At 41.7% G+C, this 18,080-nt stretch overlaps 1 protein-coding gene across 3 annotated transcripts; it reads right to left on the bottom strand.

Annotated features, from left to right (window-relative positions):
• Positions 1–982: 982 nt before the first annotated feature.
• On the bottom strand, positions 983–16,589 carry LOC308083173 (membrane-spanning 4-domains subfamily A member 8-like). 3 transcript variants are annotated; one of them, XM_080425354.1, is made up of 7 exons: positions 16,338–16,589; positions 6,046–6,156; positions 5,678–5,734; positions 5,453–5,581; positions 3,720–3,845; positions 3,420–3,442; positions 983–3,302 (listed from the first exon to the last, which is right to left on the bottom strand). In XM_080425354.1, exons 1-5 carry the CDS (start codon positions 16,542–16,544, stop codon positions 3,732–3,734), a joined length of 618 nt encoding a protein of 205 aa, XP_080281480.1. In that variant the 5' UTR covers positions 16,545–16,589; the 3' UTR covers positions 983–3,302; positions 3,420–3,442; positions 3,720–3,731. The 3 variants fall into 3 exon arrangements, with proteins under 3 accessions (XP_080281480.1, XP_080281481.1, XP_080281479.1); XM_080425355.1 differs by having other exon boundaries at positions 983–1,851; XM_080425353.1 differs by having other exon boundaries at positions 983–3,442.
• Between the last annotated feature and the right edge of the window lie 1,491 nt (positions 16,590–18,080).

Genomic DNA, 18,080 nt, shown 5'->3' with positions numbered 1-18,080 from the left:
TAATTCAGTGCCAAAGGTTTTTTATTTCTTTTGTGTGTTCTTTGATATTATATGTTTTATTATCTCCCAGCTTCCACTCTTGGCCAACAATGAAAATCTGCCACCATCTTGCACGAGTGCAACATCGCCCTCATGTGGTGGGACCAACCTTCCCTTGTTGTCTATTGCCATTGATGTCTGTGGACTTGACCACAAACACAGCTTCAGTTTGGAAAACCCCCGTCAAATAAAAACACAAAAGACCAAGCGTCATGTCTAATGTATCACGTTAAGGACGACCCAAATTAATATGTGTTTGGGCTTGGACCCTTATCTGAGAATATTTTGTGCCAGGGACCCCCATACAAGACCTGTGATTTGTATGTATATTCTTTCACATTTTCTCACGATTGTTTTGAAAATAGCAGATCTACACGCTCACAATGCGTCGCTCTTGGATGTATTTAGAGTTGGAGGACCACACTTTGAGAACCACTGGCCTAAAAGGAGCACTTCAACCACCATTTTGAACCTTATCTTTATAACTGGTCCTCACTAATGCTTATGATCAGATTAAACCATTTCTGTCTACTGGCTCTGTGTCTCAGAGGTGGGTGGTGGACAGTATTTATGGCTGTGGAGGTCCAGGGGGTCAGGACCGATGTGTATGAGGAAGAGTGTGTCCAGGACCATATCTGGGTAATTGCGGAAGTTCTGATAAAAACTGACCAGCGTCCAGAATTTACAGTTTGGTAAGTTTACAAGAACCTGGAAGCATGGTCCCACCTCTTTCACTAAGCCCTCTTCAGATTACTTCACTTTTATTCAAATGAGATGCAAATGAGACTACACTACAAATACTATGGGATCTGTAGCCATGGTCGTGGTCCCAAGTCCCCCAGGTATGGACTAGTACAGTATATTATCGTTTATCAGTTCATGCATGTTTTTGTATTAATAATCTAAACAGGCAAAGTAACAAAGTTGTCAAATTATTGTAGGCAATGCAGGTTTATTTGAATGGCACATTAAAATACATTAAGCATTGAGACAATAAGACACAGAAACTTAAGAATGCAAAATAAATTATAACAAACGCATTACAAAAGGGCATTTAAATACAATTCAAAAAGAGAATGAAAAAAGGAACAGTGCAGAAGAAAGTATAATTATATTTAAAAAACACAGGCAGCAGCAAACAGAAAGATCATCAGTTTATTTTAAACCGACAGAGAGTAGTAGCAGACCTGCAGTTTTGTGGGAGTTTGTTCCATAAAAACTCAGCTTCTCCACGTTTAGCTGTGACTCTGGGAACAGAAAGCAGAGCTGTCCCAGATGACCTGAGAGGTCTGGATGGTACATGATGTAGCACAAGATCATAAATGTATTTTTAAACCATTCAATGCTGTATAAACCAACAGTGTTTTGATTGATTGACAGACAGGGAGCCAGGGTAAAGATCTAAGAACTGAAGTGATATGATCCATTCTCTTGGAATTAATAAGGACAAACAGTCCTTTAAGCCTTGATATTCTTAAGATGATTATTGCTACTCAAAAATATGAATTGGGTATTCTGACATTAAAATGTATTTTCTGTTGACTAAAGAGTTGTAGAGACGGAGACCCTTGTCTCTGAACAAACTCTCTCTAATGAAATGACACTTTTTGTTTTTATTTTATGTATTTATTTGTATTGAGTTGTTGACGTGCAGGTCTTATACCATCCACCAGGGGTTGGTGCATCACCACTACTTCCCACAGCCTTGGGATGAACTAGCCTGGTAAACCCTCCCTCCGGAAATCTCATTTCTATTTAATGGAAATGAGATTTCCGGAGGGAGGGTTTACCAGGCTAGGGATGAACCACCTTCTGGAAAGGAATGAGAGTAGAAGCTCAATCAGGTTGGATATCACATGTTTCCTTGATGGAATGGATCTTCATTAAAGGTCATTCATTGTGCAACATTCAATTGTTTCGTCATTAACATTAATGAAACATGGTAACTCTTTAGTCAGACTAATAGGCTCTGTGCATGACTGTAGTAGCCTGGTTCCAGACCATAGACCCCGCCCACTCTCTGAGTGAGCTCCTCTTGGTCTGGTGTCATAATGTCAGCCTGTGGCTTTTCACGATCGAAGAAAAATCTGTCAAATCAGAGTCGTAGGTGGGGGTGGTCTAACGACAAGCCAATCAGCGAATATCTGCTAAAACAAGCTGTGCGATGACGTCAGATTTTCTACTGGGAGCCAAAGTTTTGGGGACTTCCCCTCTTTTCCTTGATGTACGTATTGTTGTCCAGCACCCGATAAATAGTTTTGGGATGTGCATGTGTTACACGCCCCAGGGGTGTGGCTTAGTAAACAGATTATATTCTTAAAACTGATCTGCAGGTTTACCTGAACAAACAGGGAAAAACGGGAGACCGAGTCAGTTTTGGTGTTGTTCAATCTCTCTTCCTTGTGCATCTCATTTATTAACAATTATGCAGGTTAAATCACCATCTACTTGTGTTTCTTTGTTTTAAAGAGTTTCAATTGCTGTATCAATATTCTCACATTCACAAAATATCAATAATCTTTTCTTCTTACACATATTCATCAAAATACACAATACACATCTTTCTATATTCACATTCCCATGTGTTTACTTGTTTTCACAGCTTCAATAAACTGGAATATTCTCTTTGGCTTTTACCAATAATATAGTGCTTACTGCTAAGAATTAATTATTTTTAAATGTTATGTTAACATGAACTTATCTATGAATACACATTCATTGAAATCAAATCAAAAATCACTTGCTTCAGAATTTGACCAAAAAGGTTCGTACATCACAATGGACAGACTACAAAGACACATTGCAAGGCATTCATGGAGAGGATTAACTAACTAAATCAAAAACGAAAATAAACATTTCTCAATGCAAAAAGTACAATCACACATTAAACACTACAACAGGAGCTTTTAACACTAAAGGGAGCAGCAAAACACTACAGGACATGTTTGTGAACAGCAGTAATGTTTGTGGATCTGACTGCTTAGACCCAGATTCTCTACACACAACAAACTACTACAAAATCACGACATTTCTGGCATAAAACCAAGACAAACTTTGTTTTATATTACAAAGTGCTCATAATGAACATGTTTCATGTTCTAATGTTCCATTTACCTGAACAAACAGGGAAAAACGGGTCAGTTTTGGTGTTGTTCAATCTCTCTTCCTTGTGCATCTGAAGAAAGACAGTCACCTGACCACCTAAAGGTACCTGTCTCAGACGATTTTGCCACCTTGTGGCGAAAAGTGGGATAGGTCTGTTCCTAAAATGTAAGTTCCCTGCTCATTCCATTACACAATAAGGCTCTCAAAAAAACAAAGAAACCATACATAATAAACAAAAATGTGACAATACATTTGTGTATGTCACACATGCTTACCTTTGGACTCTATTAACAGCTTGCTGAAAGACACAGAACAGACCAAAGAGTCCCTTAGATGTTAAAGACAGGGCAGCAGATGACGGACAACTTCAGATATGTACATACCACAATATATCTAGACAACAATATATGTTGGTTTCTGAATATAATTATGGAATTTAACAGGGTGGATCTTCTTCCACTCCTGATACCACAGCCTTATGGGAAACTTGGGGGCGGGGCAGATTTAGCTGGTCAACAGTGTGATGGTCAGTGTGAACAGTGTGAGTGTAGATTGTGTTTGTGTTCGGGTCTCACCAGGATCAGGGTCTATTGGCAGCAGGTAGCTTTGCAGCCAAAAACTGACACACAGATGGAAACGATGAACACCAGCAGATTGAAGACACACTGCACAAGCACACCCGGCACACCCATCCACAAGTTCTGGAAACAAACGCATCATATAAACAAACAAACATCATGTAAACAAACACATAACCACAATGGTCTGTTGGTTGTTACTTAGGAGCAGGGATACATTATAATATATCGTCGGTGTCCAGCCGGGACCAGCTAACTCCATTTTGTTTTTTTTGTTTTTTTCATAAATCAACGCATCTGTGTAATTTTTTTTTTAATAATAACATATGAAAAGTATTAAAAAGCGCCTCTGACGAAAACTCCTAACTCCATTGGACCCTCAAACTGTTCGTCAAAAACAAACAACTCCCCCCTCCTCTCAGGCTCTCAGAGAAGCTCTGCTCTGTATGAGGCAGACAGCCAGGGAGAAGATTTTTCAATGCTTTTGGGAGAACGTATAAGAGAATGTACTGTATGTGCAAGGTTTGATAGATGTCACCCCAGTAAAGAGGAGAAGGGTGTCTTCACAAAGGTCATCTGCTCGTGTTTTCTTTTTAAATGTTAATGGACAGAGAATGAGTGTGTGCAGGAGTTTGTTTCAAACATCTCCAAGAGCTCAAGGAGATCATGCCAAAAGACTTTCACAGCTTTTATGACAATCTAAAGCACTAAGAAACACCCACCACACACACACGCAACACACAACACACAACAGTGTGATAATAAAATGTTGATAGGTATATGATAGGTAAATTCAACTGTGGTTGTTATTGTTAGTGCAGTAGGCTACAGATTTGATAGGCTACAGATTCTATTTTTCATGAATGTATTTTGTATTTATATGCCATTTATTTATTGTTGGTGTGCCATGATTGCTTTTGTTAAATACATGATTGAGTATTGAGGCAGAATTGTTTGTTGCACTCAACTGTAGAAGAACAACCGTGGTAACAGTTAGATCCATGGTTGTTTACAATGCATGTTAAAATAAAAGTTGTTTAAGTACAGAATTCAGCTTGATCTATACTTAGTATATGAGGATGGCGCTCACCATAAATAGCTGATCTCCAAGCTCACAATGCGTTGTGATGTGTTGTGAGCTTTGAGATCCATTGCCAGCTGTTCTTATCAATGATGGACAAAACCTCCTAACTCCACTTGCGCTGGATTTGTGTTTGGACAAAACTCCTAACTCCACTTGAGCTGGATTTGGGTAAAGTGGTGATAATATAATGACACATGCAAGTATCTGATAATATATAAAGTCACAATACCAAGTTTGATGAGGCAGTATTGCTTTGTTTTAAAAAATATAAGGTTTTCTTCATTTTCAGAAAAAAATATATTTTGTTTTTCATTTCCTGAACAATTACCATTTTGGATTTAGCTGGTTCCGGCCGGACAGCAGAGATATGGTAGTCTACATTTAAGAGTTTTGTGTATGAGACCCAAAGCCTTTACAAAACAACATCTCTGCATTTGTAGAAAACCAACACAAGTAAACAAACACATCATGTAAACAAAACACATCATGTGTACAAACACATCATGTACACATTATGTAAACCAGTGGTCTAATCAGGGTCTCATTAGGACCTGGTGAACCAGGTGAATGGAATGAACTAGCTGGTCAAACAAAGACCTAGCAGCAGTGTGCGTCAATTCAATGTGTAAATAGTAAAAAGTCCTACCCTGTATATATAATAGGGTACATCCCGATTAGCCTGATCTATCACCAATGCCGCATCCAGGCTGTAAAGGATGATGGCAAAACCTGACATCACAGCAGCCACAATGTTCATCCCCATAGAACCTTTAATCTGAAACATAGAACAGCAATAGAATAAACAGCTAGTAACAAATGGAATGACTTCTAGAAAATAGTAAGGGCTTGGTCGAGGGCGTGGCTTACTGACCATGCATCGGCTCATCGACCTATCAGCAGCCACCGTTAAAGACCCTGCAATGATGTACTGGGGGAGAAGAGAAACAACCAATCAGATAATGAAGAATTATGTTTCAAAATGAAACATTTATGACTCTTCTTACAAAACATACAGTAGCATTAAAATGAATCATGGCAGTATTGTTGTGTGAGTACTTACAGGCAATCAAATCCAGTTTAAATAATAGTTACGGTAATTAGTATGTACATATTAACTTAGAGACTTACCGAGAGTAAGTACAGCATGTGTATTTCATTCAAAGCTCAAATGATTTGAATGAATATAAACACAGAACAGTGTACAGTAGGGTTTGGTGGAGGATGCAGATGTTTGCTTACAAATAAAGGTGCCCAGGCAAACACTCCAGAGTACACTGTTAAAGATGGACCAAAGAAACATGCCATCACACCAAACAGGAAGAGCAGTGCGCCCACCATTATCTGCACTGTCTGCAGGGAAACACACACAACAGGTCAACAGGTTAACAGGTCACATGACACAATATTAATGAGAGGGTGAGCTTTACAGTCATTGTTTTGCAATCAGGAACAAGGCGTGGTAAACGTATATTATTAGTCCAGCAGGCTGACCTTTTAGTGACAACACAGAATTGCGCAGAAGCCCCAAATAGGCCTCGCCCATCACATTTCCTACCCGGAAGAAGGGGTGATTTCGGCCCATGCGCTGGGTGAGCAATTCATGCAAGTGGATGGGAGGGGATATCCGGTGCCCTCTCTATTATGTTTAACTCTATGGTAACAACGCAGATAAGTGATTCCCAAAAGTATCACCTGATATAATGACTTGCCCAAAATAGCCGTGCTAAATGTCCAAATATTCCTTCCACTCACAGTTAATGCAAATGACTCATTTCAGCTGTTACTCGACTGTTTACATTAAGTCAAAACCTGAATGGACATTTCTAAACCTCAATGAAAGTGTGGTATCTGAAAACCACAGACTTAAAGGTTCTATTGCACTTTTGTAGTTGCCAACAACGCCATATTGTAGTTAGTTTGTTGTTCCAGTGGTGAGTATGAAGGGTTGTAGAATGAATTTGAGTCTTCACTAGTCAGTGAGGTTTCTTGCTTCCAGTTTATTCAGAGTACAAACAGCCAAACATCTCCACAGCCTCACGGCCTGGAGAGGCACACACACTAAGTCACATTTCAGTATGGTCTTTATAGCACATTCAGAGAAAGAGGAGGTACAGGTATGGGTGTGTCAGACTTCAAAGGTGAGCCCCCACCCGGCCCGAAACATTTACAACCGTATGGGGCAGGAAGGGGGGATGGGAGACACATGCTCTGTCTCCCAGGTAAGACAAAGAAAATGCTAGTGTACCCCACACCCAGCTCAGACAAACCGGCACCTCTCTGTCTGAATCCCCTCTCCTGTCTGTAGGCTCCCTGTGAAATATGGCTTTAGATTTGCATCCATGTTTATGAAATATACATCAGACCCCCCATGGGAGACCTTAAACGTCTTCCACAAACACGTATATTTCAAAAGAACCACAAAGAACCGCCCCCCATGAAAAGCGACTGGAACCCCAACCAGGACAAAAAGAAAACATCCAAGAAGACCAAAACAGCAAACAACATCACACAGAAAAATGCACATACAAGAACCAAGATTACATAGTACAGCGACACAGTGAATTACATCAAATAGACAGAAAACTCATCCCAACGCCAGCACTTTTTGTACACTCTGTACTTTTGTGCCCAGCAGCCTTGGGACAGTCAATCCTATTAGGTATTCCCCAATTCCAATTAGCGTGCAGGATCCTCCTGTTAACCTATAAACTCTGAGAAAAATGTTATACACAAAACAACAGCTATTATCACCCTAAATAGTCAAAGGTACATCAGCGCATCAATCTCTTCATCAATCTCAGCCGCCTACTCAACGAAAATAAAAAAAATCCACATTTAACCCCAGAGACCAGAAAGTAAAAAAACACCCTCACATCACTACCCATGGCAGCCATCGCTCCACAGTTTAAACTTTTAGGGTGACCATATTCTGAATTCCCAAAAAGAGGACACCTAACGAATGCACGCGTGTGCATGCGTTCCGCGCGCGCGCGATTTTTTGGGGCGGTTCTGGGCGGTTTTGGCCGTTTTTTGGGGCAGGTTCAAAACCTGTTAATTAAACAAAAGAAAATAGAGAAGTAGCCTGTTATTTAATGTTTCGGTACCCCATTCTTCAAAATAACATCTCTCTCAAGTTATTTGCCACGGAGACATATGTTCCTGCTTTGCAAACAGTACACTCTGCTTCGCATTTGTCACGACCCAGACGAAAACACGGGTACTTTTTGCGCATTTCATCCGTGAAGTTACATTTGCGTTTCGGCATTTTCTCCGCCTCTGTCTGTCTGTGTAACTTTTTCGGGGAGCAATGATAGGCAGCGCTGAGCGCGACACTGTTCCGTGTGTGTCTGTGTGAGTGAGTGAGTGAGTGTGTGTGTGAGTGTGTGTGTTTGGTCACGTCTGCTGACAGGCTGCTGGAGGCACACGTGAGTCACGTGTGCCTCCAGCAGCCTGTCAGCAGCCGTGTTGCGGAACCAGGGTTACGGAAGGACCATATTTAGCGCTTTCAGTGTAAAAAAAAATAATAATCCCAAAACACCGGACATTTGAAGGATTTTATAAACTCCCCCCGGACAGGCCGGACAGCACCTCAAAAGAGGACATGTCCGGGTAAAAGAGGACGTATGGTCACCCTAAACCACCATTATCACAAAAATGTAACCCCAGGTCCCACATGCGCAGCGTCCCGCTCGATAATGTCTCTCTCGCAGTCCCCCCAATGTCATCCTCTCACCCCAGCCGTGCCGTCCAGTGCCGTTCCCAGATTGTCCAACAGATAGCTGCATTATTACAACAGAGCGCTCCACTTGCGATCGCTGAAGATGTGTTACCACACTCCCCACGAAGAACCCCTCCATTGCAAGTTCTCCACTCTGCTGGCACCCGCTGTCTCCTGTCCTCCTCACAACATACCCGCCACGAAGAACCCCGTCCTCCACAGGTTCCCCGCTCTGCCGTCTGTACTGCAGGGCGCCCCTTTAGCGATCGCAGAAGACAAGTCGTGCAGCCAGATGAGTCGTGCAGCCATCCTAGATCAGGTCATGAGGTCCTCTCCTTGTAGATCCTCGAAAAGTTGTCATCAAGTCGTGCCGATGTCCATAATCACCATCACGGTGGTCCCCCCACGTCTCAGGAAGAGAACACGATCCGTCCACCCACCGCAAGGCAAAAATTCAGACATCTCCGCCCGCCGCACGTTCTTTCGACGCCTGGCTCAGTATCCCAGGAGACTTGCGCCCCCAAAAAAACAAACCAACGCGACTGCCGACTTAAACGCCATATGTGGTATCTGAAAACCACAGACTTAAAGGTTCTATTGCACTTTTGTAGTTGCCAACAACGCCATATTGTAGTTAGTTTGTTGTTCCAGTGGTGAGTATGAAGGGTTGTAGAATGAATTTGAGTCTTCACTAGTCAGTGAGGTTTCTTGCTTCCAGTTTATTCAGAGTACAAACAGCCAAACATCTCCACAGCCTCACGGCCTGGAGAGGCACACACACTAAGTCACATTTCAGTATGGTCTTTATAGCACATTCAGAGAAAGAGGAGGTACAGGTATGGGTGTGTCAGACTTCAAAGGTGAGCCCCCACTCGGCCCAAAACATTTACAACCGTATGGGGCAGGAAGGGGGGATGGGAGACACATGCTCTGTCTCCCAGGTAAGACAAAGAAAATGCTAGTGTACCCCACACCCAGCTCAGACAAACCGGCACCTCTCTGTCTGAATCCCCTCTCCTGTCTGTAGGCTCCCTGTGAAATATGGCTTTAGATTTGCATCCATGTTTATGAAAAAGCAAAACTGAAACTAGAAAAAGTGCTCCTCGGAGCACAAGTCTCCGCCAGGTCAGGTAGGTTATTGTGGCCTCCTGGTGGCGCTATAATAGGCCAATGTGAAAAGGGTGCCATTTCTTCTTAGGCCTTGCACGACAATCGGACACTGCATTCATGATTTGAGGCATTTTGTTCCAAAAATTTGGTTTGCTAAATTAGACCTGCTGGTGGCGCTATAACAGGCCAATGTGAAAAGGGTGGCATTTCTTCCTCGGCCTAGTGGGAATGTGCGTGCAAAATTTCACGGAAATCGTACACTGCGTTCAAAAGGGACCTATCCTGCAAAATTTGGAAGCCAATGTTAGCCAAGTAGGATGGAATATGAAATATCGGACACATCCATCTTGATCACATGACTATAGAGATACTGTGTACCGATTTGCGTGATTTTTGGACAGAATCTGAAGGAGTGAGAGCAAAAAAAATATTTTACAAAACTCAGCCTCCTGGTGGCGCTCTAAAAGGCATACGTGAAAAATGCCGGGCAAAGGTTTTTCCTTGGTCTCTAGGGAGTGTGCATGCAAAGTTTCACACAGATCGGTGCAGTTATAGCTAAAAACGTGAATCGGCCTGTTATAGCGCCACCATGAGGCTGATGTGAACGTTTTCAAGTGGCTTTTCTTCCTGGGCCAAGTGGGAATCTCTGTGGAAAATGTCACGGAAATCACATGCTGCGTTCATGATTTGAGGCATTTTGTTCAAAATGAACCAATCCTGCAAACTTTGGAAGCCAATTTTAGCTAATCAGGATGGAATATGGAAAATCAGACAGATCCGTGTTGATCACATGGCTATAGAGATACTGTGTACCGATTTGCGTGTTTTTTGGACAAAATCTGTAGGAGTAATAGCTAAAATTGGATTTAGCAAAAGTCTGCCTCATGGTGGCGCTATGACAGGCTGATCTGAAAAATGTGGGGCAGAGGTTCTGCTGTGGCATCCAGGGAGTATGTGTGCGCAGTTTCACAGCGACCGGGCCAGTGGTGGAGGAGATTAGCTGGTCGCAGACAGAAGGACGGACACACACACACACACACACACACACACACACACGGACGGACACACGGACGGACGGACGGACAGGGGGAAAAACATACTCTCTCGCCATGCATTTCGGCCTGGCGGAGACAATCATATTTTTACCAGCATGCTAATGCTGGTCTTAGAAGAGACAGAGCAACTACTCCACACTTATGAGCGACTGCAGTAGATGGAAATATTATTGATTTATGCAAAAACTGTCTTTTAAGCTATTTTTGGTCGAAAGTATTTTATTTTGGTCCAGCTATTTTAAGTGATTTCCTTTATTTTAAGTAACATTGTGGGTTCGTCTTGGACAATACTTTAGAAAGTTTAGAGCATAATATTGATCTATCATTCTGTGTTCGGCTAGTGTGTCTTGGTGAGTCGGTGATCGATTATGTTGGTCTGTCACAATGGTTCCTGTAGGGGAACGGCCATAGAGGTATAATATAACTAGAGGGCGGATTGCCCCGCCCCCAGCTATCATTTCAATGAATGTGCTCAGTGGCGTTTTGAAGCACCCGGAAACCTGCCGGAAGTAGAATTATTGGTTCGATTTTGACCCCCCATAGAGTTATGAGCATGCGCACTAGTGTCCTTTTTGCGTTCTACGGCAGCCCGTGTGTCAAGGATTGAACGCGAGATATTTATTAAATACACTCGAGATGCATATTTATATGTAAATGCATATGTATGTATGTATAATATGTTTACATATTTATATGTATAAATATAAATATCTCTCAGTATGTTTTGCGCGTGCATGTATTTCTCCCTGCCTGCAGTTCCAGCTTTGGCCACTGGGGTGGCAGCTTCAATGTTTCTCAGCAACTCTGGGGGTTTGGGAACGGCCGAACGGCGCTGTTTTCTCCTCAGATACACTCTGGTGTTTGAGAGGAACACACCGTCGTGTGAATTCATTCATTTATTCACCCTGGCCCCTGTTTACAGATAGAACTGTCGCCAGACGGCTCAAAGCTGGAACAAACATAATTGTGAAAGATGCATCACGATGTGAACTATAATATAGTTTTGTATTTTCTTTAAGAGTTTAATTCAGACCAAATAATAATTAGTGGACTGGTTTTAGAGCCACATGGTGGAGACGCCATTGTCTGCAGCCACTGTGGGTGCATCACTGCCGTGTATTGTTTGTGTTTGATCTTTTGAGTCATGATTAGTTTGTATAACAGCACATTTATTTGGTAAAAGTTAAAGACATGATGTATTGATGATGCATTTGTTACAGTTAAAACCAGGGACAATTCATGAAGGAATAATGAGTGTTATTTGAATACATAAAAATAATAACTTAGGGTTAAAAGGGATAAAAAATAGTGATGTCAAGAAATGCATTTATAATTTAGTTAAAAACTGAACAAATGTGAATGTACATGTTTACAGGTGTATTCATTAATCCTTGCAGTTAAGCACTTTTGATGCACTTTTGCTGGTCCAGTATGGTACCATTTATATGCTTAAGCATACCAGGTGTCTTATCTAATAATGTGAGATTGTGCATTTATTTTGATTAATGTCAGTGTGAGATAGGATGATGCTACAGTTATACAAACTGAATGGCACTTTGTTGAATTCATGGTCAAAGGGTCACATGTGTATATGTATTGCAGTAGTGTTGGTTGACATAATGCTGCTAAAACATTGTCAAATGATTGAAATAATTGAATTGAAGAATGTGTGATTGTTTTATGCACTGTTGAAACTTTTATATAAAGTCAGATACACTCTGGTGTTTGAGAGGAACGCACCGTCGTGTGAATTCATTCATTCATTCATTCACCTTTGCCCCTGTTTACAGGGGCGCTACACGATTGCAGGGAGGCTAGTTGTTGTTTGCAAGGCATGTGGTTCTTTGTGACCACATCCGCTGCTCTCATGAGAGCAGAGGATGTGGTCACAAAGAAGATGCTGTTATCTGCATTTTCATATGTACCCACACGCACAACCGTTAACTTCACCTTGTCAAAACAAGATGACGGCGACATGCACAGCGGGGAACTTCACCCAGTCAAAACAAGATGGCACAGAGACCAAGTCGACTTGCTTGGTCTCCATACACACAACCTTTGATTTCCTATACTAACACATCTGGTCAAAATTCATGTCAGATCCTGTGTCTAGGTGAGACATGACCTTTGACACGATCTAAATGTCTCAATAGAAGAGCAGGGAGACAAAATATAACCGCCCCAATTGTATAAGTTATATTGTATTAACATACTCTACCATTCAGATGGGACAAAATTACATTTTATTCATTAATACAAAGTTACATAGTGCCTCTTTAAGTAGATCTGATGTCATTGTTATTTTACAGTACTTGATTAAAAAAAATACTTAAAGTACAAGTAAAAGTAGAAGTACATTTATTAATTTTTATATAATTGAATTGCTGTAATGTTTTCACAATTAATTTTTAGGACCTTCTAACTCTTGTTTCAGAGAAGTAACTCTCTGAAACCACCTGCACTGCATGCACTGATCTGCAGAAACGCCTATAAAAACGAAAATAGAAATGACTGAGGAACCAGAACTAACTACATTTACTCCTATACAACCATACAAGATGTAACAAAGAGGCGAGCGGAGGGGGAAGCCAGACACACGGCTAGTGTGAGAGCAGAAGTGAGGCCAATTGCATTTTAGGGAAGAAAAAAGAAACAGCCAACCTAAAAATACTCTGTACTTTACAGCCTTCCTAGCAATATCCTCCAGTAAAAGTAAAATATTTGTCTTGGAAATGCACTCGTACTCAAGTAAGAGTAATAAGTATTAAAACAATCTAATAATCAAGTAAAGTACAGATCCTCAGAATCTGTACAGTACTCAAGTACATTTACTCCGTTACTGTCCACTACTGTATACTTTTAATCCACCATAATTATGTTTAGTTAGTTACTAGTTACTTAGATTATTTAAATTATGATTACAAAACTTACATTAACCACTTCACCACTATAAACATTTCGGCTATTCGAAAATAACCGATCTACAAGCTCACAGATCTTGTAGATCTGCTATTTTCAAAAGATTTGTATCCATGTCATACTTGAAAACTTGTGAAATGGGACATTCGGCATAATGAGTAGCCTACTTTCTAATCTTGTTACTTTAGGTACATTTAGATAGCCTACCAATATTTTTGTACTTTTACTCAAGTACATTTTTTATTCTGGACTTTTACTTGTAACAGAGTATTTCTACATACAGTATTGATACTTTTACTTGAGTAAAACATGTGAATGCTTTTTCCACTGACTGTATGTCCATGTCCAACCACAAGGTTAGTGCCAGGGACCACTATATAATATTTGTGGTGTTAAAATGTTAACAAAAACATTCCAAGTTTTTCACATTTTGTTTTTGAAAATAGCAGATGTACAAGCTCTTTAGATCGGATATTTTCAAATAGCTGATGTAGGCTAGGGTTAAAGTGGTTAAACAGCATGCTGGGGACCCCCTGGAACACTCCCAAGGACCCCTGACAGTGATGCGCGGGTGATGTTGTAGTAGTAGAAGGTCACTCACTGTATATCTATCTACGTTATCGTTTAATGTTCTCTCATGTAGCCTACACAATTATAAAGGACAGGAAAATATGAATTGTCTACAGCAGCTAAGCCGAATGGTGCTGATTCTGCTGAATATCATAAGAGCGTCGTTGATGAAAAGAAGCCGAACTATTCGCATGAAAACAACGCCCCCGGTGTGTAAGGACCTGTACCGTTCGTCAGTAGCGCTGAAGCTTAGTTCCGTATATTGCATTTATTAGATACATACACAATGAGTGTCCATATGGCTATGTATGGAAGACATGCACTAATATCCTGCTGTATTGTAACCTTATCAATCACTAGAAAAACGATCCGACGTTCATCTTGAGTACTGCTGGTGATTGTAGACTGGGAAATTAGACTGGAGCAAGCGTCAGATACATTATATAAGTTGTAGTTGTAACTACTAGAAACTATTCACATCCAACACAAGGTTTTTGCTGGGGAAAAATACACCTTTACCATGCACTTATTGCCATGCATATAGGCTACACTTTTTGTCATTCATATTTATTGATGTTATTCACATTGTAATGCTATTTATAACAAGCAATGCAATGTTTTCAAATTGGTCAAGGTGCGCTGTCACAATGTTTCCGCATTACATCTGCATGTTTTTATAGTGTGTGCGTGTCTGCGCGTGTTGCGTACGTGCGCGAAAATGCGCATGCATGTGAATTTGCGTGCATGTGCGCAAGCACGTGTGTTATGTGCTCCTCCACTTCTAAAAGTAGCACTACAACACTGCACACACACACTCACATTGGATATGTTATCCAATTAATTCTTGTTGTTAGAAGAAAAGCTCAAATACTGATTCAGATGATAACTGTATTGCACAATGCGGTGTAATTCTGTAAAAAAGACAGAGTTTCGACTGTGCCGTCATGATGTTCACTGTCAGTTTTAGTGTAGCTCCGATCGAGTATACAATTTGTAACCAAATGGTAAAAAATCTTGGTGTTACCCCCGACAGGAACACTAGACAAACATTCTACTCTGTCGTTAAAAGCAGTTTCTTTCAGTTAAGACTCTTAGCCAAGGTAAAACTCCTACTGTAGCTACCTCCACCCTAAACAACTGGAAATGGCTATCCATGCCTTCATATACTCGAGGCTTGATTATTGCAACTCTCTCTATACAGGTATTGAGCAGTCCACACTCAAGTGTTTGCAGCTGGTGCAAAATGGTTGCCCGTCACCTCACTGTCATAAAAAAGCGAGCCTACTGTATATAACTCAGAATTAATTTTAAGGTCCTCTTATTTGTTTTTAAATCTTTACATGGGCTGGCTCCTCCTTATCTCACTGAACTTGTGGAACCTTACACCCCAGTCAGGGCTCTGAGGTCTGCTGACAAGTTGCTCCTGGAGGTTCCCAAAAGTAGACTAAAAACAGGGGTGACCGTGCCTTTGCTGCTCTGAAACAACCTACCCATTAGAAGTGCTCAGACTATTGGCGTTTTTAAATCTCTCCTCAAGACTAATTTCTTTTCTCTAGCTTTTAATGTTGTTTGTGTCTATAGGTTCCCAGATTGGATTTAAAGTGGTTAAGTGTGTCTGTGGGTTTTACAACTACTGTACATAACCAATGAAAAGTATTAACAGGAGCTTGTGACTAACTAATAACAACATTGGCTCCACTGGATCACAGGTTCTTTCTTTCTCTTCCTGAAAAGTTATGGTTTTGGACATACACGCTTTCCGCCTGACAGCAACAATATAATACATAGGTTCTTTCTTCTATGTTTATGCTTATATTGAGTATATTCTAATCTATACTGTTGTTAGTCAGTGTATGTATGAACCTATGTGCAAACATACCTGGCAAAAATACTGACTTATCAATCAGCTGACTCTAAAGTATGTCTTTCACTCATAAAAAGAGGTTGATCTGAATTACAAATGAATGTTCAACAAATTAACAATGTATAACAATGCTTGTTCTATGACTACTTCTAAGTTATTATTTTATTCTTTTGAGAAGGTTTTGCACATAGACAAATGTTATCAACAATCTGTTTAAAAGCTCTATTTGTGAGATTTCATATACAATAAATAATTTCACAGTGATACTCTGATAAATACTGTAATGTATATTTACCCCCAGAGCTTGTGGGAAGGTCCGTTTGAACTCCAATAGTTTGGTGTCTGGACTGGACCCCGGAACCGAGCCTGTCCCACCAGATTGCATTTGGACTGGAACCAGAACCGAGCCAGTAAGAATGTTCGGTACGTTAGTAAGATCTCCATAAGTCGCATCGTCTATCTGTTGGAGATCAAGCTGGTCATAAATTCCATCGTCAGCCATTAATGCTTGCGTTGTTCTTTCAGGTACCTGATAAGGTCAACCTCTTCACAACACACTGAAGACACTGTTCTAAACGTAGGCAGCGCGGTTTCATTTATATCACATATGAGAGCACCCCCCCCCACACACACACACACACACACACACACACACACACACACACACACACACACAGTTTGGACATTTGGCACATACACACACACTTCCCCTCTTCTTTGCTAGGCTCTGTGGTTTAACGCCTATAATTTTCTGAAGAACTTAGCAGTTTCTCACTATCAACCACAATGCGCGGGCTGTACTGACGGAAGTTAGAAGTGACGGTACAGTTTTCCTGTAGCGTCGTGATCTCTGTAAATTTAAACTCAACTATCCGTCATTCAGGACCAACACCGAAAAGTTAAATGATGAATAAAAAACGTTGTGGTCACCAGGGTTCAACTCACCTGCCCACATAACCCCACCGCGTGACTAGGCCGCCACTTCAGCACCCCTGTTAAAGTCCCAGCCCTCACCCATGCCCTCCGTCACCACCCCGACCGGCAGTTCGTCCACTTCTTAATCAATGGCTTCACCAATGGTTTCCACCCCGGCATGCTAGCCACCCCCACCACTTCACACACCTGTCACAACCTCCTATCAGCAGTGCACGACCCCGAGGCAGTTGACACTCTCATCGCCAAGGAGGTCATGGAGGGGTTCATGATGGGGCCCTTTAAAACACCTCCCTTCCCCGTGTTCTGCATTAGCCCCATTGGCATTGCGACCAGAAAATATTCAGGGAAGAAGCGCCTCATCGTGGACCTCTCCTCACCCCACAACACACCCACCCCCAGCATCAACAGCCTCATTCCCAGTCACGATTTCTCTATGCACTACTCCACCGTCACCCACGCCATCAACCTCATTCACCTCACCGGCCGCGGATCCATATTAAAAAAGACATCACAAACGCGTTCAAAGTCCTCCCCATTCACCCCGACTTCTGGCCCTTCTTCAGAGTCTGTTGGAAGGGCTCCTACTACTTTGCCGTCCGCTTGACCTTCGGTTGCAAGAGTAGTCCCAAAATGTTCAACTCCCTGTCAGAAGCGCTATGCTGGATCCTCACGAATAATCAATAATAATAATTCATCACCTTATCACCTACACCTGCCTTCCCTTATCAGCCAGCCAATCCCATGTCACAATCACCACAGTAGATGAGTATAAATTCAGCTAAGAGCTGTCGCTCGTGTGTTCCTACTACTTACGTGGTCTCGAACGCTCCCCCCGTCCACCCCAACTACCTCCGCCACCTCAATACTAACCTTCTTCCTTTCCTGGAACCCGGGGGGGCAGTATCCCGAGCTAAGAAGTCGCTACCCGATCGAGCCCCGGTGGCCGTCCGCTCCCGAGACATACTACCCCCACCCTGAGTCTCGCCCTACCCGGGTTCCCCATCCACACACATCCACCCATTTTCGTTCAATAAAATCTGTTTAACTTTAAGCAGAAGGTGTGGTCTCTTACTAGTGAATGTCCTGTTATAGCATCACCAGG

The sequence above is a fragment of the Gymnoscopelus braueri genome (genome assembly GCF_963280865.1).
Source record: "Gymnoscopelus braueri genome assembly, chromosome: 4".
NCBI classification, from domain to species: Eukaryota; Metazoa; Chordata; class Actinopteri; order Myctophiformes; family Myctophidae; genus Gymnoscopelus; species Gymnoscopelus braueri.
Note: the sequence above shows the minus strand (reverse complement) of the source record. Positions and strands in the feature narration are given on the sequence as shown.

Coding starts and splice junctions, on each gene's coding strand:
- LOC308083173 (XM_080425353.1), bottom strand. CDS start 16,544: ATGGCTGACGATGGAATTTATGACCAGCTTGATCTCCAACAGATAGAC. Junction 6,157..16,337: donor CCTTCCCACAAGCTCTGGGG/GTAAATATACAT, acceptor GTTTCCCTGCAG/ACAGTGCAGATAATGGTGGG. Junction 5,582..5,677: donor GGTCGATGAGCCGATGCATG/GTCAGTAAGCCA, acceptor TCTATGTTTCAG/ATTAAAGGTTCTATGGGGAT.